Source organism: Phragmites australis, chromosome 4 (genome assembly GCF_958298935.1).
Source record: "Phragmites australis chromosome 4, lpPhrAust1.1, whole genome shotgun sequence".
NCBI lineage: Eukaryota > Viridiplantae > Streptophyta > Magnoliopsida > Poales > Poaceae > Phragmites > Phragmites australis.
This window is the reverse complement of record NC_084924.1, coordinates 27380374-27402230: the sequence shown is the minus strand read 5'-3', so window position 1 is coordinate 27402230 and position 21857 is coordinate 27380374. Positions and strand designations below refer to the sequence as shown.

At 42.8% G+C, this 21857-nt stretch overlaps 2 protein-coding genes across 2 annotated transcripts; one reads left to right on the top strand and one right to left on the bottom strand.

Moving 5' to 3' along the window:
• The first annotated feature begins 16978 nt into the window (after positions 1-16978).
• LOC133914293 (glucan endo-1,3-beta-glucosidase 5-like) lies at positions 16979-18857 on the top strand. Its single transcript, XM_062357412.1, has 2 exons — positions 16979-17392; positions 17481-18857. The coding sequence occupies exons 1-2, from the start codon at positions 17046-17048 to the stop codon at positions 18616-18618; spliced, it is 1485 nt and encodes a 494-aa protein (XP_062213396.1). The 5' UTR covers positions 16979-17045; the 3' UTR covers positions 18619-18857.
• A 424-nt stretch (positions 18858-19281) lies between these two features.
• On the bottom strand, positions 19282-21639 carry LOC133914698 (protein STRUBBELIG-RECEPTOR FAMILY 7-like). The gene is made up of 6 exons (XM_062357749.1): positions 21541-21639; positions 20486-20736; positions 20268-20421; positions 19764-19894; positions 19482-19638; positions 19282-19398 (listed from the first exon to the last, which is right to left on the bottom strand). The coding sequence occupies exons 1-6, from the start codon at positions 21637-21639 to the stop codon at positions 19282-19284; spliced, it is 909 nt and encodes a 302-aa protein (XP_062213733.1).
• Positions 21640-21857: the final 218 nt, after the last annotated feature.

The window sequence follows — 21857 nt, the reverse complement described above, 5'->3', positions numbered from 1 at the left end:
TTAAATACCTCGAGCCCCTCACAGGGGACCTATTCACAACCCGATATGCTGACTGTATATTAAGGAGGACCGTTTCCCAACATTAGGGGGGAGATTTGAAGTACCAGAAAGAATGCTAGAAAATAAATTAGAATATCCAAGACATTTCCACATTAGATCCATGTACTCAAGAATCTAAACTTCAAGTTTAGAAAATCATCAATGTGCAACCCATTGCAAATAACCTGCCAGACGCATTTACTAGCAAGAAAGGTGCCACCAAATCCTATAATCATGCCAAAAATATGCCCGAAAGAGTGGAGGTATCAAACAAAACCACTCAACTCCCTTTTCAAAATAAGAAGTGGAGAAGTATGACCACAAAGGAGGATACAACTTCTCGCAAGTGCAAAAAAAAGAAGAAAACATAGGAAGAAGCTTTCTGAAACAGTAAGTGCAAGTCAATCTCAAGTTGACAAATACCCAATGGGTAGTATACACTCAATGGATGAGCAACATCTACAACTCAGCTCAATAGTGCACTCAATTCATGATGCTAGGGCATCAAAATGCCCTAACTCAATCGTATTAGGAAATCATGAACAATCACCAATTGTACAAGAGATTTCCACCACCTATCTATATCCCGGAGAATCATATGACCGAAAGACTACAATTATCAATACATACTTCTTCCCAATGATTGCAAACTACCTCCAAAATGATCCAGATCCCAAGACCATGGCAGAGTGTCGAAAGCGCTCAGACTGGGCTCAATGGAAGGATACAATCCAAGCAGAGATAGCCTCGCTCACCAAAAGAGAGTTTTTCACATCAGTTATACCAACACCTCCAATTGTCCTCCCTATGGGATAAAAATGGGTTTTCATCTGAAAACGGAATAAGAACAACGAGGTGGTGATATACAAAGTAAGGCTAGTAGCACAAGAGTTCACGCAGAGACCCGTCATTGATTTTAATGAAATCCATTCTTTAGTCATGAGTGGAATCACATTCCAATATCTCATCTCATTGGCATTTCAAAATCATCTATCTATGAAGTTGATGAATGTAGTGACCACATATCTATATGGGTCACTTGATTCGAACATATACATGAAGGTTCCCGATGGAATCCAAATTTTGAATCTAAACACAAACCGCAATATATATTTTGTAAAGCTCAATAAGTCACTATATAGCTTAAAGCAGTCAAGACGAATGTGATACAACTAACTTAGTGAGTTCTTTCCATAAAAGGGTTACTCTAACAATGATGATTGCTCATGTGTGTTCATGAAGAAATCCTCGATAGGATTTTGTATTATATCAGTGTATGTTGATGACCTAAATATCATTGGAAACACACAAGATATCAATGAAGCACATGATCATCTAAAGACAAAATTTGCGATGAAGGATTTGGATAAAACCAAATTTTGTTTGGGTTTACAACTCGAGCACCTTCCCTCAGGTATTTTAGTACACCAAGCTGCTTATATTCATAAAATATTAGAGAAATTCAATATGTACAAATCATATCTATATAAACACCTATGATTGTTCGATCACTAGATATGGAGAAAGATACATTTAGACCATGGGATTATGGAGAGGAGATACTGGAACCCGATTTTCCATATTTTGGTGCCATTGGAGCGCTCATATACCTTGCAAATTGCACTAGGTCTGATATCACATTTGTAGTAAACTTACTAGCTAGACCCAATTCTACTCCAACTAAATGCCATTAGGCGGGAGTCAAGAATTGTCGATACCGGTCTAAAAAACAAATCAAATTTATCTATGTGCTGAGCCCAGGAATCAATCCCAACATATAGTGACTTCATTGATGATAATTATTATAATATCCATACCTTAATCGGTAAACCATCCTACAAGAGACCTTCAAGGTCGAAGAAACAAATAGAACTGCAGCGGATCCTAATCATAGTCTTCATCTTCAATGATAACTCCATAGGAGAGTCGATGGAGAACACCTCCCTAGAAAACATTCTCCACGAGGTCTTCGAATTCTTCCCCAATCGAGTATTTGGTTATAGCAAGGGTGAGCACATGTCGTACTCAGCAAGTTGTGATGGAAGTAGTATGCATATGAAGACTTTAACAAGAATATGGTTGATATGAATCTTTTGCAGAAAACAAAATTTACATAAAAATCTTTGAAAATCAATAGTAATTAAATAAATTTCTGTAAATAACCAACTACCTCAAGATTCCATCCATCTTGACCTGACCAACTGACCACCTCAACTAAGGTTCTAACCACCAAGGTTGAACACACAACATCTAAACCATGGCTCCCACCACCATGATTGAACCACTGACAACCCACCTCAACCACGATTCCCACCATCGTGATTGACCCACCACACCTCAACTATGGTTCCCACCATCACAGTTGACCCTACTGACCAATACATCAAATTATAATCATGGCAAGTTTTCTATGCCCCTCGTGACTGTGAGCACGGTTGAATATTCAGTTTTAACTTTGTAGAGGTTGTACTTTAGACATATGTCATGATTTCATCACCCGCAAGTAGGTGACTAAGTCTCCATTTTGCCTTTGTTAGCTAGACACTTGCACACTTTCAAGGTGTGTGGACAAGAGATCACTACAAATCCTTTATAATACCTCTCTTAGCATATGTCTACTCGCTAAGGTTTCAACGTCGCGTGATTTCATCTTAACAACAGAAGCCCCCCTTGCACCTTATGGATCTAAGAAAGTCCATCCCTTATATTCCCCATACCACTAAATGGTCTACACTATGCTGAGAGTAAAGTAAATTACTTGGCTAGGCTCGTCCTAAACCAAATTATAATCATTGTTGCATAGGACCGTTATCAATTTTGTAGAGCAATTATCATGATTATCATCCCAAAACAAGGCTAAGCATTATCTACCCTTCCATTAGCCAAAATCATACTATGGCGACAAAGATGATAAAGGAAAACTATGGTAAAACCTAACTCTTGGGATTCCCAACAAAATTATTAGCATGCATGTTTGTAAAACAAAACATTTTATAAGCTGGAATAACTATGATCCAGAACATAACTTGGCTTCACTTGACTCAGTTGGGTCTTCAAAGTCTTCATCTTGGAATCATTGTAGCTCCTCCAGAACGTTGGTGTCTACTCGCAAACACAAATGAAAAGGCACACACCAATAAACAGCAAGATCCAAAAAGAATCAAATATCACACAACAAATATAGTCGAATATAAGATTACGCTTTTTCGGATAATCCGACGAAAAAAACAGATCAAAAGGAACTATGGTTAACAAGTTACAATTTTCTAAAGATCAAAAAAGGACTAAAAAGATTAGCTACAAATGAAATTATGTCGCTTGGAAATTTTCTAGAATCTTTCCAAAGTCATCTATGGTTTTCTGGAATTCTCTAGTTTTTTTTCTAGAATTTTATTAGCATTTAATTTAATTATTAAGATATATAAAACATTAAGAATAACTAAATAAAATCATAAAACATTATTAAACTATTTCAGATTTTATCCTATTTATGGAATTTTGTTATTCTAGAAAACATTATTTAAACCATAGAAAAAACATTAAACACAATTAACAAACATTTATTATGAAACATATAACATTACAAAAAATACTATAAACATCATGAAAATCGTCTTACAAATGTTTATCCTAATTTTTAGAATTATTTTTACTGTAGAAAATATATTTGTTGGAATTCATTCTACTAAGGAAATATTATATAGAATTATAAAACTATATAAAACTAAATCTATAAACATTATTAAACATTATCAAAAATTAATTCTCTATTTATTATTATTTTTAGAATTACTTTTACACTAAAAAATCTATTTATTGCATAACATATAACAATTATGGCGTCATCACAGGAATAAAACAAAAAAAGAAAAAGAAAGTTGAGTGGGCATGCTGACTGGACGGTTTGGCTGGTGTGGCTTGATGACACAGATGACACATCGACTAGAGCGCTGACGTGACAAGATGAGATGGTAAGGCTAGACTGACTGGGATTTGGTTGAACATGTGGTGATTTTCTATTGGTCAACGAAGGGGTATGAAATGGATATAACCCTGGTTGTTGAACTCGGATTGAATGGCTGGGGAGAGATGGCACCGACGACATGTAGAGAACGATGGAGGAGGGCTTAGCACGACATCGCATGGCTGGAGTTCAGTGAAACGGCGCTCCAATGGGCTATGGTCGACGACGAGTGGCGGTACATCATCACATGAGGGCGGCAAGCTTACCTAAGGGTTCATGATGACTGGAGAGGTGGCGAGATGTGCTGTCAACGAGAGAGGTGGCGATGACTTCTCAGGTCTTTGTCAACGGTGGTGCTCCGGTGACCGGGGAGCGAAGGCGAGGATACCATCGTGTTCAGGAGACGTCAGAGAAGCTTGAGGGTGGGTCGGAGAGCTCAGTCTAGGAGTGGCAATGGCGGCTCGGGCCATCTAGCGGCGGATTCGCCTCAGCTTAAGGGGCAAAAGGTGTAGAACGAGGTGAGAAGGGTTGAGGGCGCATCTATTTATAGCCCCAAGGTTTCAGGAGTCTGGATTAGGTATTATTAGGGTTTGGCGGTGGCAAGAACATGCCCGAGTCTATTTCCTTCATTCAAATGCTCACTGCTTGGAGATAAAGGTGACCATAGGTCTATCTCGAGCTTCCAGAAGAATCTCCCATCGAGATCCTAACAGATTCTTTGTTGTGTCGTCGCTGATTTGGACTTCTTCCCCTTCTTCGGATTGCATCAGATTCGAGCGAGCCTGCTGCAGCCAGTTCAAACATCGCGTTGTTGAGTGGCTGGAGGTAGGAGACGGTCGGGCGGTTCGGCTGATAGGTTGGGCTACGGCCCATAGAAAGAGAAGAGAGGGAAGGAAGAATAACACGTGGGTTGGGTCGAAACAGAGAGAAAGAGAGGGATATGGGCTTCGGCCTAAAGAGCTTTTTCTTCCCTTTTTCTATCTTTTCTATTTCTATTCCCTTACACAAATACAAGTATACACATGTACATATACTTGTATAACATTTTTACTATATATATATATATATATTATATTATATTATATTAGCTCCCAAGCTCAATCAAACAATAATCAACCAAAAATATATACTTAACATGTAAGCACCCATAACTATTCTTATAAGAAAATAGCCCTCAATGTATATATGTATTTATACATATGACACACACGCCCACATATATCTGTATATGTATAAAGGCGCGCACACACACACACACACACACACACTTTAGGAAATTATTTAGTTTTGCAAAACTCTTTTATTTTCTTTTTAAAAAGTTTTTTTAATTTTCTTGGTTTTAAGAATTTAAGCTGTTATAAGAATATCCTCAGATATCTCCAAGGCACCAAAGATCTTAGTCTATTCTTTCAATTTCTGTGAAACCAGGATTCAAACATGGTTGGATACACTGACGCAGGCTATTAGATCCCCACAATATCAGATCCCAGACATACTTCATGTTTCTACATGGCAGGACAATCATTTTATGGAAGTCTTCCAAACAGACTCTAGTTGCTACATCTACCAATCATTTTGAAATAATTACATTATATGAGGAATCATGAGAATACATGTGGCTTCATAGAATGATCAACCACATACAACAATTATGTTGTATTGGTTCCATTGAATCATCCACCGTTATCCACGAAGATAATACTGCTTGTGTTGCTCATATGCAAACATGCTACATAAAGAGCAATATCACTAAGCATATTATCCCTAAATTCTTTTATCCTCATGAGTTACAACAATGTAGGAGAGATAAACATCTTGCAAATTAAATCTTGTGATAACCTTGCAGACTTATTCACAAAGTCCTTGCCAACTTCTACATTCCAAAAATATGTTCATGGAAATGGTATACAACGACTTTGAGATTTGCAAGGTTCAGGGGATAACCTATTTATACATCATATTGTACTCCTTTTCCTATAGGAGTTTTACTCATGAGGTTTCTCATAAAAGGTTTTAATGAAGCAATATCTACACAAGAATATATGTCATATTTCCTATTTTCCCTATCAGGGATTTTAAGGGAGATATCAAAGACATATTGATCCACATATCATACCTATTATTGTTTAAACTCACTTATGGATGTTTCCTTTTCAAGGTTTTCTCATATGAGTTTACAATAAGACAATAATCAATATATGATGTATCATTTTCTCCTTCTTTTCCCACTGAGTTTTAAAGGGGTTTTAATAGCATAGTACATATTATTACTATCACTCTCCTCATATTTTCCCACAAGGTTTTTGGAGTTCTCAATGTGATGTATACAAGTGAAGGCATTGATCAAGGAGGAGTGTTACAAACCAAATGATCAAAGCCATCAATAGACTAGCGATTGCCCAATATCAGGCAATCCGATTGACAATTGCTCACACTTGTTCAGAATAGACACCTGTTCGAGAAGAGATGCTGCCCAAATGGACATGAACATGACTATTTGTTAGGACCTTGACCTCGGGTTCCCCTATACCTCCTGTATCCGTCCTTGGATCAAGTAGCTGATATGCACATGATTCAACAGAACATTATCAAATACATACATTGAATAAAATAATTAGTTGAAAGGGACAGAAGATGGTCTTGTGGACTAGGATCGACGACGAACCAGCCATGAAGAAGAGCCTACATATGAGTGGAGTGAAACAAGCAGAGCAACCCAATGCCACAAGCAACTCGGGTGCGGAAGCGACCTTAGATTTCTTCTCTTTAACTTCATATGGGTTAAGGTTGATCTCTATCTCAACAATCTGAAAGTAATAAGACTGAGTACGGAAGGTACTCAACAAGTCATGTACTACTTCCAAGGGGTTGATAGATGCATAAAGGATAATGCAAGGACAAAGCTTTAGGGTTTAGTTTTAAGCGTAAAGCAGTTTTATGCATGTATCTAGTTATATATTCTCTACTGATAGCTTTTGAAAAAAAGTTTAAATAAGGTAACGAGGTATATCTAGGGGTTTTCAGTTCTGGGAGATGCTACACCTCACTCCACAATATCTATTATTATATTTGGTGTACCTCTAGCACTACATAGCTCTTGGCAGATTGAGCAAGCAACCTCATCATACGGACATCTAGTCCACACACACATTCACTAAAGGATATCACACACCCCTAAGTCTAATCAATGCGATTACAACTTTTGATTGTCCATTACCGTGGACACAACTATTTGAATAGATTTACATTCTGTAAAGGTTATACACTGTACTCACGTGATATGCTCAGCTTGTAACCGTTGCAAGCAGAGGAGTGGATCATACTGAGACACTTCAATCACCTTTCCTTGCTGGACATTTCTACAAGACACTCCAAGTACCAAAGGCCTTGTATTAAATGCCAGATTGGCTTTTGCTGTCTATCAAAATATTCAAATAGAGGACTAGATAATCACTTGACTTATCGTTGCTCTTAGCCTCCTAGTATGATGCCCAACGCAGTCGGGAGAAGAAAAATCAAGTCCTACCCATTCAGGACATATGGTTGCACGTGATGGCTTAGTATGACGGTGCAATGATTCGATGCTTATATGACCGAGGCAGACATCTTCAATTGGTAATGAATACCACCAGGTAACTCAAGCCCATAAGAGCATCCTCTCTGGAGGAGTACTGTAACTTATTCCTACCAAAAACGGTGTTCACCCTTTTTACACACCACCCGCCATATCCCACACGACATCAAGGATTCCTCAATCATCAAAGATCCAGGGTATATGAAGTGAATTATTATTCAATGAAGTAACATCTCTAAAGAGATGTATTACATATTGGCATCTTCGAAGAGATGTATTCCATCCTAAGCATGCTAGATATCATGGCGTTGTCTAACGTTAATATATATAACAACAGGTAATCCTAGGATGATACGTGTTCTGGATGATGTCATTTAAGGCATGGTAATTGTTTGATAGGATTAACTACTACAGTAGTTTAAATAGCGCAATACGTAGCACATGCGATAATAAGTCAAGTTTTAAGTTGATCAATTAGATTATTGAAAATATAGGGTTCAACATGACCAAGGAGATAGGACTTGCCTCGATGAAGGTCAAATCTTGATTGGTCTTGTTTTTGAGTCTCCTGGGTTCTTTATCATCAAGACTCGCTTTTAGTTCCTTCCTCGCATCCTTGCTTAGATTCTTGACTTTGAGTCTACGCAAATTAACGATGAAAGCGCACATCGACTAAGCAACGGAACACCAAAATAAAACCAAAGGAACACCAAAGCAAAAGAAGAACGACTGAGAAAATAACGAAATCTAACCTAGTGAATAGACGATCGGTAACTATTAGCTAAGCGACACGGACATATGGAGCTTAGCGGGGTTATCTAGCGAAGATAGGTCAAGTTGTTCACCTAATTGTTCTATCGACCTAACAAGTCATTGTATAGGTGAGCGTCTATTAGCTTAACTATCAGAAACGATAGTTAGGATTTCTATGTATAGGTGGGTACATGTGTACCGATACAGTACGTGTGATAGTTACGTTTATATATGTGAGCATGTATACATATATACATAAGTATATCTCTAAACGATTATATGTGCTTAAGTGTCATGATTAATTATTCTAATCTATAGCACTAAATCATAGTTATCTAGTATATATACTTAATTACCTCATATTAATTAATTGCCACTCTAATTAAGTTATATTTTATTGCTATCATAAAAACATGCATGCAATTAATTAACTATGATAAATTATTCTTTGACTCTAATTATCACTTATTAAAGGAATAATTAATTAATTAATTACTAATGTTAAAATATTCTATTATATTCTAATGACTAGTATTTATTTATTTAGGAGCTACACCAGTTAATCTTATTAAATTATTTAAACTAAGATTAATCTATAACCTATAGCATGGAATAACAATATATTTCAAAAAAATAATAAAAAGATTAATCCTTTAGTTATTCTAAAAAATATTCTTTAATTAACAAAAAGATTAAACCTGCACTTAATCTAGGTTAACATATAAGAATAAACTATCATTATAACCTAAGCATAATTATTGAATTTTCTAGACTTACTTTATTGAATAAAAGATGAAGTCTAACTCTCGGTTAAATGTTGCGACATAAAATAAATACCGTACGAGAAAAATAAAATGAGCTCAAAAAATTTACAAGATTTGGCAGAAAGATATATTATGATTTTAAAGGAATAACAGCGAAAGAATCGTCAAAATCGGAGTTGAAATGGAGGAGATATGACAATCAGTTTTGGGGAAAGAAAGGGCACCATGGACTTGGTCTATGGATTTGGTGGGCCGGTGGGACTTTCTGAGGGGAGTCCACCGTGGATCAGGGGCCATGGGCCGGTGGGCGTTCTACGCGGTGGACTCGGTGAACCAGAGGGAGTGCTGTGGTTGGTCCACTTTGGACCATGGCTATGGGCATTGGGCGGCCTAACAGCGAGGCCACATGATAGTGGGTGCCAAAGGAGATGAGGTCGGTCCGGCTTTTAGCTGTGTGGCTCACAGAGAGGAAGATAGACCGGAGGGGGAGCGATAGAGGGAGCCAGAGGAGGTGACTGGTGGCGTGTGAGGTAGAGCGGCTGGGGAGAAGGAGATGGCTGGAGGGAACAGAGGGAGAGGGGGCTCACTAGCGGTGGGTCCATTAGTCGAGCGACACGTACAAAGCGGTGTCAGTGGGGAGATTGGATTCGGACGGTCTAGATCGAGGTCACGATGGGGCTTGCCAGTGGCAACTCGTCGGCAGTGATAGTGCAGAGGAGGTGAAGGCGGCAGGAGCTGGGCAGATGAAAGGGCGCGGCTCGGCTACGCGTACCGCGGCAGGTGAGCAGTGGCACGCGCGGGATTGTGTGTGTGCGGGTGGCAGCCTGGCGACGAGGTGGGTTTAGCTTGACGTTGGGTGGGACAATGTACGTGAGTGGCTGCGCGTGGGCAGAGCATGCTGGTTGGTCCAACTGGGTGGCGCAGCATTGTGCGGCGCGCGAGCGAGAGCTGCAGCGCAGAGGAAGACGCAGGCACGGGAGTGTGAACAAGCGGGCGACGACACACGCTCGCAGCAGAGCACGATCAAGTGACGGGGATGGCACGCATAGTGGGTCAGTGGCAGGTGGGTTGGGCGATGCGTGGGAGACCACAGCAAAGAAGGGCAGAGAGGGAGAAGGGAGTCGAGGATGGTGCGTGCTCACCGAGGGCTGTCGGTGTTGGGAACCAGCACGGGTGAACAACGCGGGGGCGATGGTGGCGGGAGGCGGCGACACAGTGGAGCACGACTGTGTGCACAACGTCGCGGGAGCAGTGCGGCACGGCTGGAGACACAGAGGAGCTACGACGCGACTGGCTGACGGCACGGAGGAGCGCGCAGTCTTGGGACGGTGGCTCACAGCTGGATAACGCAATGGAGGCCATACTAGCATGACGTAGTAGAGTTAGGTCGGTTCGGGATAGTGCACGGTGCAAGTGCAAGCGACTGCTGTTACGTGCTATTGCTCGGTGGTGTGTATGGCATGGGTGTATGTGCAGGTGAAGGAAGGGGAGCAGAGGAGGTCCTGCTGCAGTGTTTGTATGCTACGGCGTTGTGTATGCTCGGAGTTTGATAATGGTCTCAAGAATATTGACAATAAGCGTGAAGACAAAAGTTACTTGTGGAGATTAAGTAACTAAAGGTATTGTATTGTCAATTGAGTTTTATGGACTAACTCATGTGCTATATGCTTGAGAGTAAATTGAGGTTATGTTCCATATGAAGGCAAATATTGAATTGAGATATTCAATGTGCTGAGTTGGAAGAGAAAGATCAAGACAAGCTTAGTGAACAAGTTGTGTGCTTGATGTTTGCGGTTCATACCTCGGTGGTGAACCGGATGAAGATGATGTGAAAAGAAAAGTCTTCCATGCTTGGTGCATGGGAAACAATCAAGTGAACGTCATCAAGCTTCCGGAAGATCAAGAGAGGATCGAGATGGGAAGCGAGGATGAACATCATCATCAAGCTCAAGTGAAGAGTTGATGACAAGCCTAGAAGAGACATCGAGACTCGGTGATGTGTTCGTCAAGTCCAACAGGATGGCTAGCTCAAAGCAAAGGTATAAAATGTAGGGAATTTTCTTTTACCGGTCAATGGTGATTAGAGAAGATAAATGGCCGGATTGATAGGATAAATGTCTTACTATTAAGAGGGGTCAAGACGATTGCTTGAGTTTTTACCATGTGTTTAAGCTCAATCTTGCATGTGCAACTCTTTTTGGTAGGATGCTATTGTTTGCAAATGGGTTTTGCAAATAGCTCAAGTCTGTGTTCCTACTCCATGTGATATGTTACTAAGTTTGCATAGGTGTTTTGCATGTTGTCATAGTGAATGCTTTAACCCTTTCGCATGGAACCTTTAGGTTGAAATTTGTTTTGCAAAAGTTTAAGGTTCATGTAGTTTTTTCATTGTGGTGGATCTTTGGATTATGTTTCTAGTTTTGATCCAATGGGTTTGAGGTTAAATAATTAAATGCGATGTGTAGCCTTTTGAATATGTTTTCCGTAGAGTCCGTCCAAGATCACCTAAATCGGACATCGGATTAGAAAGTTATCGCCGTTTCTATGAGTGTCAGATGTGCTGGTCAGGGAGTGGCAGTGGAACCTCCAAGAACTCCGATCTGACCACCAGGGTGGTGGTCTGACTGCCAGTGTGAGGACCCGTCCAAACAGTATTCAAATTAATCATCAGGCGGATCATTATTCGTAATCCAACCTCGACAATTAACCCGAATACCATTCTGGCAGTCCCGACACGTGTTTTGTGCCCAAGGATCGGAACATATGCCTCCAACATAGTGCATCGCAATATAGCTTAATAAAGAGCAAGTAATAAACATTTATATTACAAATATTAAGCATGCAACTGATTCCAATAATTTATAACAAAAGCGAGCTAGGAGGAGACAAAAACCCCTCAACTCCTAACTCCCCAAAGATCTACGCAGCGAAAGAAAACTATACAACAAAAGGATATGAAGCCACATGCCCTTAGGCTCCATACCAAAACACTGAGTTCGGAGTAGAGTGTGCTACTCCTGCCCGCCACCCTGATCGGCAGGCACAAAGTAGCTAAACACCGCCTCTTCCTCGCCGACCTGCGAACCTGCATCAACTTAAGGGCAACACCCTGAGTACGAAGGTACTCGCAAGTCTTACACAATATAGAGCACATATACATAGCTCGACTCCAAGGATCATGCATTAGCTGGTAGCAAGGATTAAACATGGTTAAGTGAATTAAAGTGGTAAGCAACCTAGACATATGCGTGCGCAACTAACTTGACCAACATATATGACACTACCCTGCATCACCAACTGAACATAAGTAATTGTAATCAACATGTGTATCAAAAGTATAACAAGTACCAACTCTGACCACTCCCACATAACCACCACCACAAACCCGAACCACAAATCCACAACGAACCTCTATGACCGATACGGATGAAACAATAGCATGCTCATGACCGAGAACGTGGCAGTTTGAACTGTTTATACACTCTGCAGGGGATACTCCTGGACCCACACGACACGAGGACCATACGGCTTGTGCCACCCGCTAAAGTGCACACAAGGGGGTACCCGTGACAACCTTTCCCAACCAGCCCCAACCGTATGGGGCATGCATCGCTCGGCGCGGTGATACTAGAACTACCCCCGGAGCAAACTAGTACCGCTTGCAAGCCCGCCCGCTCACACCGTCGATATTCACGCCCACAAAGCCACAACTGCGAAGGTATTCGGCTCACCTTACCATTAGATCAGCATGTGGTGAGTAAGGTAAGTACTAAAGCCAACGGTACCGACGGACGACCTTAAACAATGCAAGCGGTCTATAGTACTCGGGTTTCCTCTCCCGACCTGCCCCCTGGACTTTCCACCGAGGCAGACGACACCCCTAACACCGCCCACATCTCATCTCATACTCACCACTCACTAACCATACCATCACCAATAACATGTAATTGTAAACAGTAGTAGATCCTAATCTCGCGAACAATGGAGAACGCCGTTGTTCGACTTCTACCGAAATACCTAAGCATTGCTAAGCATGTATATCGTACTCGTACCTAGACATAACACCATCTCTTGGCTACAAGGAAATTACTTGAACAATTGACCAAGGTAGAAAGATGCAATCGGCATAGGTTCTACCCAAGGGTACCCGACACATGCATACATATATAAGCATATTCATCAATTGAGACTTTCAAATTTGACATGGGTGAAATATGTTAGTTGCTTGCCTTGATGCACTGGTTCACAAAGGTGCGGCACCTCGGGATCGACCTTAGTCTCCGGGATCGATGGATCGGCGTATTCTAAGAAACATAACGCGTAAAATGATAACCATAAATGAAATGCAACAATCTAAGCCACAAGGTGCAAATGATGAAATACCATGAAAATATGCTTTAAAATGTAGGAAAACATTTTTCGTAATTAGAAAAAGTCATAAGAATACTAGCAAAATTGGCTTCATCCATTTTGGACTTGTAAAGAATTAATGGTGAATTAATAAAGCTTAAGCCTAATTAATTAGCCTAAAAAATTAAATCGACATTTAATGGCTGGGGATATTTTTAATAGATAGAGTAGTTTATTAGGAAACCAATAAAATTAGTTTCATGATTTTTAGAGTTCGTATGAATTAATTATGAATTTTACAAGTTATCAGCATAGGCTGATAAACAGTGCACCCGGATACTCCGGTGAAGGTCGGATACTCCGGAGTACCGGAGACTCCGGGAGACTCTCCGGCAGCACCCTCTCTTTTATTTTTGGCTGGGGCTCACCCGGAGACTCCGGAGAAGCTCCAAACTGGACTATTTTGAGGGGGAAAATGCCCGGAACGAATGGCGATCTTCTCCAAACCAAAAGGGAACATGTTTGAGCTAGTTCAAGGGTTCTAAAACTCATTTAAAACCCTAGAAACTCCATTCCTAACTCAAATTCATCTAATTCCTCAAATTAGGTCTAAAACATCCAAAAATGCCTAAACTTCACCACCTAGCTCCAAATTCGGATTTCGACCAACCAAATGTGTATCCAAGCCATGGGAAGCCTAGAGGACTTACCCAAGGTGCTTTACCGAGATTGGGGACCGCCGGGAGAAGGAGAAAACGGTGGAAAATCGAAGAACTCTGGTGTTCTTCACTTTTCAATCCTAACACCAAAAGACATCCAAATCGGCTCAAATCCTTCAAGAATGAGCAAACAAATTGGAGGAATGGAATACTTGTGAGCTTGTGATAGCAATGGTACCACATGCATACCTTGATTCGGCTCCTAGAGCGCGAATTTGAGGGAGAAAGGAGAGAGGGAGTGAGAGGGAGAGTGAGCTCTTGCTCCCTTGCTTTGGCTGGTTGGGAGAGGAGAGAGGCACGGGAGTGGGAGTGAGGGAGCAAGTGGGGCTGCTGCCCAAGTGGAGGGAGAGATGGTGGGGCCGGGTGGGTCCCACATGTTAGAGAGAAAGAGGTCTATTTTAAATGCGAATTTAATTCTTTTCTCTCCCGAATTTCTTTCTCTCATCTAATTGATTTCAAACTAAGTGCTCTAGTACGTCAAAATAATTTACCTCAAAAATAATTATGACACTAATGATGCATGATTAAGCTTAATCACGCGATTATGGAATTTGGGATGTGACAGCCAGGGTGGCGGTCTGACCGCCAAGATGGACGGTCTGACTCCTGGAACTTGCAGAGAACTTTCATTTCTCTAGAACTGGTGGCGGTCTGACCGTCAGGTGTTGCCAGTTTGACCGCCAGAGAACAGAGAGTTTTAGACCCCTGTTCGAGGCTCGCGATCTAACCACCAAGAGGGTCGTTCTGACCGTCAGAGGTCTAAAAAGTTAGTAATGGCTAGGTTTAGAGCCATTTGTCCAGTGACAGTCTGACCACAAGTTGTATTGTGATCTGACTGCCAGATGCGCAGAGAAGTCTGACTTTGGGCAACAGCTACATTTCGAGTTGTGGCCTATATATACCCTATGTCCAGTGGCTTGTATGTGAGCTTCTGCCCCCATTGAGTATACTTGAGCTAAGAAAAGTCCTCACTACACATTTATGCATGTGTTATACATAGAGAGGGTTGTGAGGCAAGAATCAAGTGCATTTGCATTAGTGATTGAGTTTTAGACACTTGTGAGAGTCGATTTTCTCTTGGCTTGTTACTCTTGGAGGTTGCCGTCTCCTAGACGGCTTGGAGGTGGTTGCATCGTTGAGCCCTTCAAAGAAGCTTGTGAAGGAGCCACGATGGTGATTGTGAGAGGCTTTATGCATGTCTTGCCGAAGAGGTAAAGTGCAACTCTAGTGGAATCGAAATAGTGAGTGGTTCATTAGATTAACTGGCTCAAGATCAAATTGCTCGTGGAAAACCACTTCTCATGGTGAGAATTGCATACTTGATATAGGAGCGGTTAAAGGCTTGAATCCACCTCAACGTGGATTAGGAGTGATTGGCAAATCACCGATACTATGGGATAAACTTCAAATGTCATCTCTCGTGTTATTTACTTTTATGTTGTGATATTTACTTTCATGCAATACCTTGTGCAATTTATATTTCTAGAACCATAATTGCTTATATGCCACCCTAGATTGCAAACATTGACATAGACATAGAATTTGTCACTTTGTTGAGACATAGAGTTTTGGTGTTTAATATGTGTTATAACCGGTCATTTTAATTCTGCGTCTTTATCGGTTAAATTGATAGATGGTTTTTAGAACCTCCTATTCATCTCCACTAGTCGACCTCCTCGATCCTACAGGGAGAGAGGACATTTAGATGCTAAAGTCAAATAATTGTATTTGAATGTGTAATTGGATGTCTGACAATTCAAACGAATGACTTGAGTTTAAATTGGATTGGGTAATTCAAATTGTATTTGAATCTGAATGGACATTATGTTGGAACGATGATTTGAAATACGAGATTTGAACATAGAACTTGATTCGAATTAATTTGAATTGAATTTGTGAAGCGATTGAATGGGAAGGCATTTGAATACATCATGAACTATTCAAATTGCATGTGAATACGGTGACGATGATTCGATTGGATCTGGATTCAGATTGGATTTGGATTGAAGTTAGGTTTCACATTAATTCAAATAAGGGTAATTCAAATAAGGGTATTTGAATTAGGAAAAAGATTTGGACTTGAAGCTTCGAAATTTAAGAGATGTTTGAATTCAAAAGAATTGAATTTGATTGGATTTCCGCTGAATTGAAACTAAGAAATAGATTTGAATTTGAGACATTCAAATTCAAAAAATGAATTTCGGTGTTGCCAAATTTTGGTTTGGCTCATGTTGGGCATGAACCAAACAGCCCGACTACTAGTTTGTTTCCGTGTTGAATGAGACTTCGGTTTTGGCACTCTGTTTGAACGTTTGAGCAAATTCAGGAAAAAGGAAGATGCGCACAAAATGAGGTGGTGTCAATTTGGTGACAAGTCCAGTCGGTACAAACGAATTTTTGCGGTCGCCGTGGACCAACACTGGGAGATACTGGTATCACTTTTGCGGTACAAAATGAGGTGGTATGGATTTGATGACAAGTCGTCGAGTAGGTAGAAACAGACGCTGCTCCTGCAGACGCTGCAATCGTGTCGAGGCCCTATCCGAACGCAAGCAAAAGTGATTGATTCCCTCCTTCCCTAGCTTGATCTAAAGCCACCTGAATCAGGGAAGGTACACGTATCTCCCACCTGATCCCTCCTCCGCCTACACTTGTCCATTTGGGTTGGGTTGGGTTGGGCATCTGATCCCCTTCGTTTTCTTGTCAAATTCATTTCTCCAACACCACAACATTTGTATATACTTTCCTCTCTCCGTGCAAACACCATCTTACTTGTCGTCCATGCATGCTACCCGGCCTATATCATCGTCACCATCAGTCGCCGAAAAGATCACCATAACTTGGGGCACCGCAGCAAAGGCAGCAAGCAGTCTGCGTGACCGATGGGATCGTGTGCGGCGCTGGCGGTGCTGTGGGTGGCCGTGGCGTACCCGGTGGTGTTCCGTGCGCGGCCCGTGGAGGCGCTGGCCGCCAACTGGGGCACCCGCGCGCTGCACCCGCTGCCCGGGGACATCACGGTGAGGCTCCTGCGTGACAACGGCTTCGACAAGGTAAAGCTCTTCGAGGCCGACCCGCCCGCCCTGCGCGCCCTCGGCCACTCGGGCATGCAGGTCATGATCGGCCTCCCCAACGACCTCCTCGCCCCCATCGCCGCCACCGTCGGCGCCGCCGAGCAGTGGGTGCTCCAGAACGTCTCCACATACATCTCCAAGTACGGCGTCGACATCAGGTTCGTTTCGTTCGGTTGTGCCTAGATTAGATTGACTTTGCTTTGAAACTCGTGCGGTTTGTAACATGGCATGGCGTGGCGCGCGCAGGTACGTGGCGGTGGGCAACGAGCCGTTCCTCAAGTCGTACAAGGGAATGTTCGAGGCGGCCACGCTTCCGGCGGTGCAGAACGTGCAGGCCGCGCTCGTCAAGGCCGGCCTGGGCAAGCAGGTGCACGTCACCGTCCCGCTCAACGCCGACGTCTACGAGGCTCCCGACGGGCGCCCCTCCTCCGGCGACTTCCGCCCGGACATCACGGGGCTCATGGTCAGCCTCATCCGCTTCCTCCTCGACAACAACGGCGTGCTCGCCATCAACATCTACCCCTTCCTCTCCCTCGACGCCGACCCCAACTTCCCCGCCGACTACGCCTTCTTCCCGGCGCCCGGCGCGCGGCCCTCGCAGGCCAGCGTCCAGGACGGCAACGTGCTCTACACCAACGTCTTCGACGCTAACTACGACACGCTCATCGCCGCCCTCGAGAAGCACGGCCTCGGCGCCATCCCCGTCGTCGTCGGCGAGATCGGCTGGCCCACCGACGGCGACAAGAACGCCAACATCGCCGACGCGCAGAAGTTCAACCAGGGCCTCTTCGACCGCATCACCGCCGGCAAGGGCACCCCGCGCCGCCCGCAGATGCCCGACGTCTACGTCTTCGCGCTGCTCGACGAGGACAACAAGAGCGTCGACCCCGGCAACTTCGAGCGCCACTGGGGCATCTTCAACTACGACGGCTCGCCCAAGTACCCGCTCAGGCTCGCCAACGGACGCCCCATCGTGCCGGCCAAGGGCGTCCGCTACCTGTCCAAGCAGTGGTGCGTGCTCCGGCCAGACGCCAGCCCGGCCGACCCAGCCATCGGCGGCGCCGTCTCATACGCGTGCCAGTACTCGGACTGCACCAGCCTCAGCCCCGGCTCGTCGTGCAGCAGCCTCGACGAGCGCCGCAACGTCTCCTACGCATTCAACCAGTTCTTCCAGGCGGCCAACCAGCAGAAGGCTGCGTGCAACTTCAACAACCTCTCCATCATCACCACCACCGACCCATCCCAGGGGACCTGCCGCTTCGAGATCATGATCGACACCGGCCGCCACGAGCTCGCTGGCAAGTCGGCCGCCGGTAGGGCGTCCGCCGCGTGGAGCACCGTGCTAGTGCTCGGCTTGGTCGTCCTTACTATGGCTGGGTGGTGAGACTGAGACTGTCATTCCACGGCTAGAAACTAGAAAGGGCCAATTCTTTAATTTTTCTAAGCAACTAAAGGGTGAAATTAAATAAGGATGTTCATGATGGTAAATTTCTATTTACCATTGGGATTATTGGCAAAGGGATTATTGTACTGTATTATACTCATTGAACGAATTGTTGATGCGGATTCTTTCTGATGTACATATACATGACAGAGATGTTGATATACAATTTGGTTGGAGTATGTGGTCATGTTCTTCTCAGTTGATGTTTCTTGGTTATGATTCAGACTTCGGAGGGAATGCAAAGTAGCTAACTAATCGGCACTTACTGATTTTTCTCTCTGCAGAAGCTGAGCTTCTCCGTAGTTATTAACGGATAACATATGATTAGTGCTGTGCCAATCATGGTAATTATTTCTATTTTATTTAGGAGGCTGATCATGCCTGCCGAAATGAGAAAGTTGATTGTCTATAAAGGACATTCTGATGCATATACGTGCCTGAACCATACAAAAGAGAACTTCTTTTTCACTCATGAGTGAGGATGTAGCAGTATTGCAGAAAGGCTTATGTAGCTTTTATACACAAAACAGGTATGATTCGTAGTGAAATGAGAGACAGGAAAAGCCACATTTCACCTGATACTGGTTTATTATCAATGCCAAGCTAGCTGCAACATCTGTAACTTCTATCGTTCTCATAAAAAACTGACAAACTGTAGGGAATCCCCCTCGAGCAGGACTGGACGACCTCCGCAATCGGTGGCCTGAATTCTGGCTCAGGCTGTTGCAATTGGAAACGGGATACCTCAGCAACACTGCACAACGGTTGGAGAAGGAAATAGCAGCTAAACTGAGTGTGTTTACCTGGACACAGAGCGCGATTGCGTCGGCGAATCGAGAGAGCGATTTCGCAGGGTACAGCCCCTCCAGTGCAGGATCAACCATCTGATCCAGCGAGTCGATGTCGTGCAGCTGCGGAGCAGCCCATCGGACTAATGATTGCTGGGGCCTTGGTTGGGAGCTGAAATAGTTTCAGACAACAGTTAGTTCTATGCAGCACTGCATATATTTTCATTCAGTTCAAACTCACTTCCTCATTTTTCTTGATAAATTTAAGAGTAGCACCACAATCCTCTCCATGTTCACCTGTCGAATGCTTTCCGGCCAGTCAGCAGCTCTAGCATGACGACTCCAAAGCTGTAAACATCACTCTTTAGAGAGTAATGACCATACATGGTCACCTCAGGAGCTCTGTATCCCGAGTTGTCATCTGATTCCTGAAGTTGTCAATATGTAAGCACTTCAGGAAATCTTTAGAGAAAGTTTGCCCATTAACATCCGCACTACTAACATGAAATTGCATAAAGCATGAAAAAAATACTTCACAAACGGAACCTAAAGTTAAAAAAACTAAGTATCTGTTTTGTACGATAATTATTGCATGAACTGCCAGATAATTGCTTAGTCAAAACTTTCAGATTTCTGATGCTGATAGACTGCTTATTGTACTGAGTTATCTTCCATATTTCATTCCATCTAATTGGTTACAAACAATGACTAACTTTATACTAGCAAAATACTTGCTAAAGATCAGACATCAGAGTACATTTCTCGTATTCATACATTCCTAGCTATAATATGTAAAAGTACACACGAACAGATTAATACCTGGAGTTCCTGGTTAGGAATCAGGTCTGCAAACCAGCAATCTGAAATATGGGGGTTAATTTCATTGTCCAACAGTATGTTAGACGATTTGAAATTCTTGTGGATGATAGATGGCGAACAAGTTTCATGTAGATACCTGAAAGGTAGCGCATATTCAGTTCCAGAACAAAACAATCATTTGATGAGTCTGCCTGGCTTACTCTAATGCCCTCACAGATCCTAGCGCAATCTTGACACGGCTATTCCAAGACAACGGTTTGCCGTACGCATCCAACCGGTGAAGGAAGTCATGGAGAGATCCAGTCTTGTAAGATCCATGCTCGGAGCAGTAGCCATCTAGCTCAGAGAGGTTTGGATGATTTAGCTTTGCAATGTTGGCAACCAGCTCAATGAACAAATCAGATGGATGGTTTGGGAAGGCGGAGAAATTGATCTTTTTCACAGCTAAAACCTGGAATAAGAGCAACCAGAATTTGAGGCTCCAATTGTTTAACAAAAATTTGTAAGGCAGGCTTACACCTGTCCATTACTACACCATGATAAAATGTGAAACAAAATTAAAGGAAAAATAAAATAAAATTTAAACTAACACTATCATGAGATCTGTAATTGAAACAACTTAATCCTATTCCAAGAGTCAAGCATATTAAGTTCATGTACCACATTATGACTTGTATACTGATTTGTATGGTGTTCAGAGAGTGAAGTTCCAGGCTTCCAGCTGAATATCTTACAGTTTACAAGAGCTAGATGCTTAGTTCTTACTTACGGGTATAGTCACTGACTCACTGATTCTCAAGTCCGTGAGGAAATGACCGAATAGGATAGTTGTGGCCTGTGGGAAGTCGCCAGCCGATCTTTGGCCGGTTTCTTGCCCGTGGTGAGATCTGGGACACCTGGAGGGCGCCAGCCAGAGAAGATAAACATAAACGAGCAGGAGATGAGATAATAGAGAATTGAGGTGAGAGAATTAGATTGTTTTATTGCTTGATTTCCTAAAGGCCCTACGGCTCTTCATATATAGAGCATGGCCGATTATAACTCCCAAACAACTCAGACTCCTAACCGAATTAGATTACAATCTAAATCTTCCTAATCTTATCTCTTCCTACCGACTTGAATACGGACTCCTGATCCTAACCAACTAAATCCAAACGTTCCTATCTTCCATAATCCAACTAAGGCAACCTCAACCGCCACTTTGATATGTTACTATCCTTGGTCAGCACCTACTATATGTCTTGCCAGCCATAACATCTTTTCCCTCCTTCGGAAACAGCACGTCCTTGAGCTGAAACTCTGGATACAGCTTCTTGAAGGATACATCTTCCCAAGTTGCTTCACCATCAAGCATGCCTTCCCAACGCACCAAAATTTGTCAAACCCCTCGGGCCAATCTACTACGCACTACCTGAGATGGTCTGGGCAAGGCATGGCCATGCAACAGAGGAGGCAACTGCGGTTGTACCATCAATGGCTCACTATAGAACTTTTTCAGAACTCCCACATGAAAGATATCATGAATGTTTGCTCCAGCAGGAAGATGAAGGCAATAGGAGACCTCCCCAATGC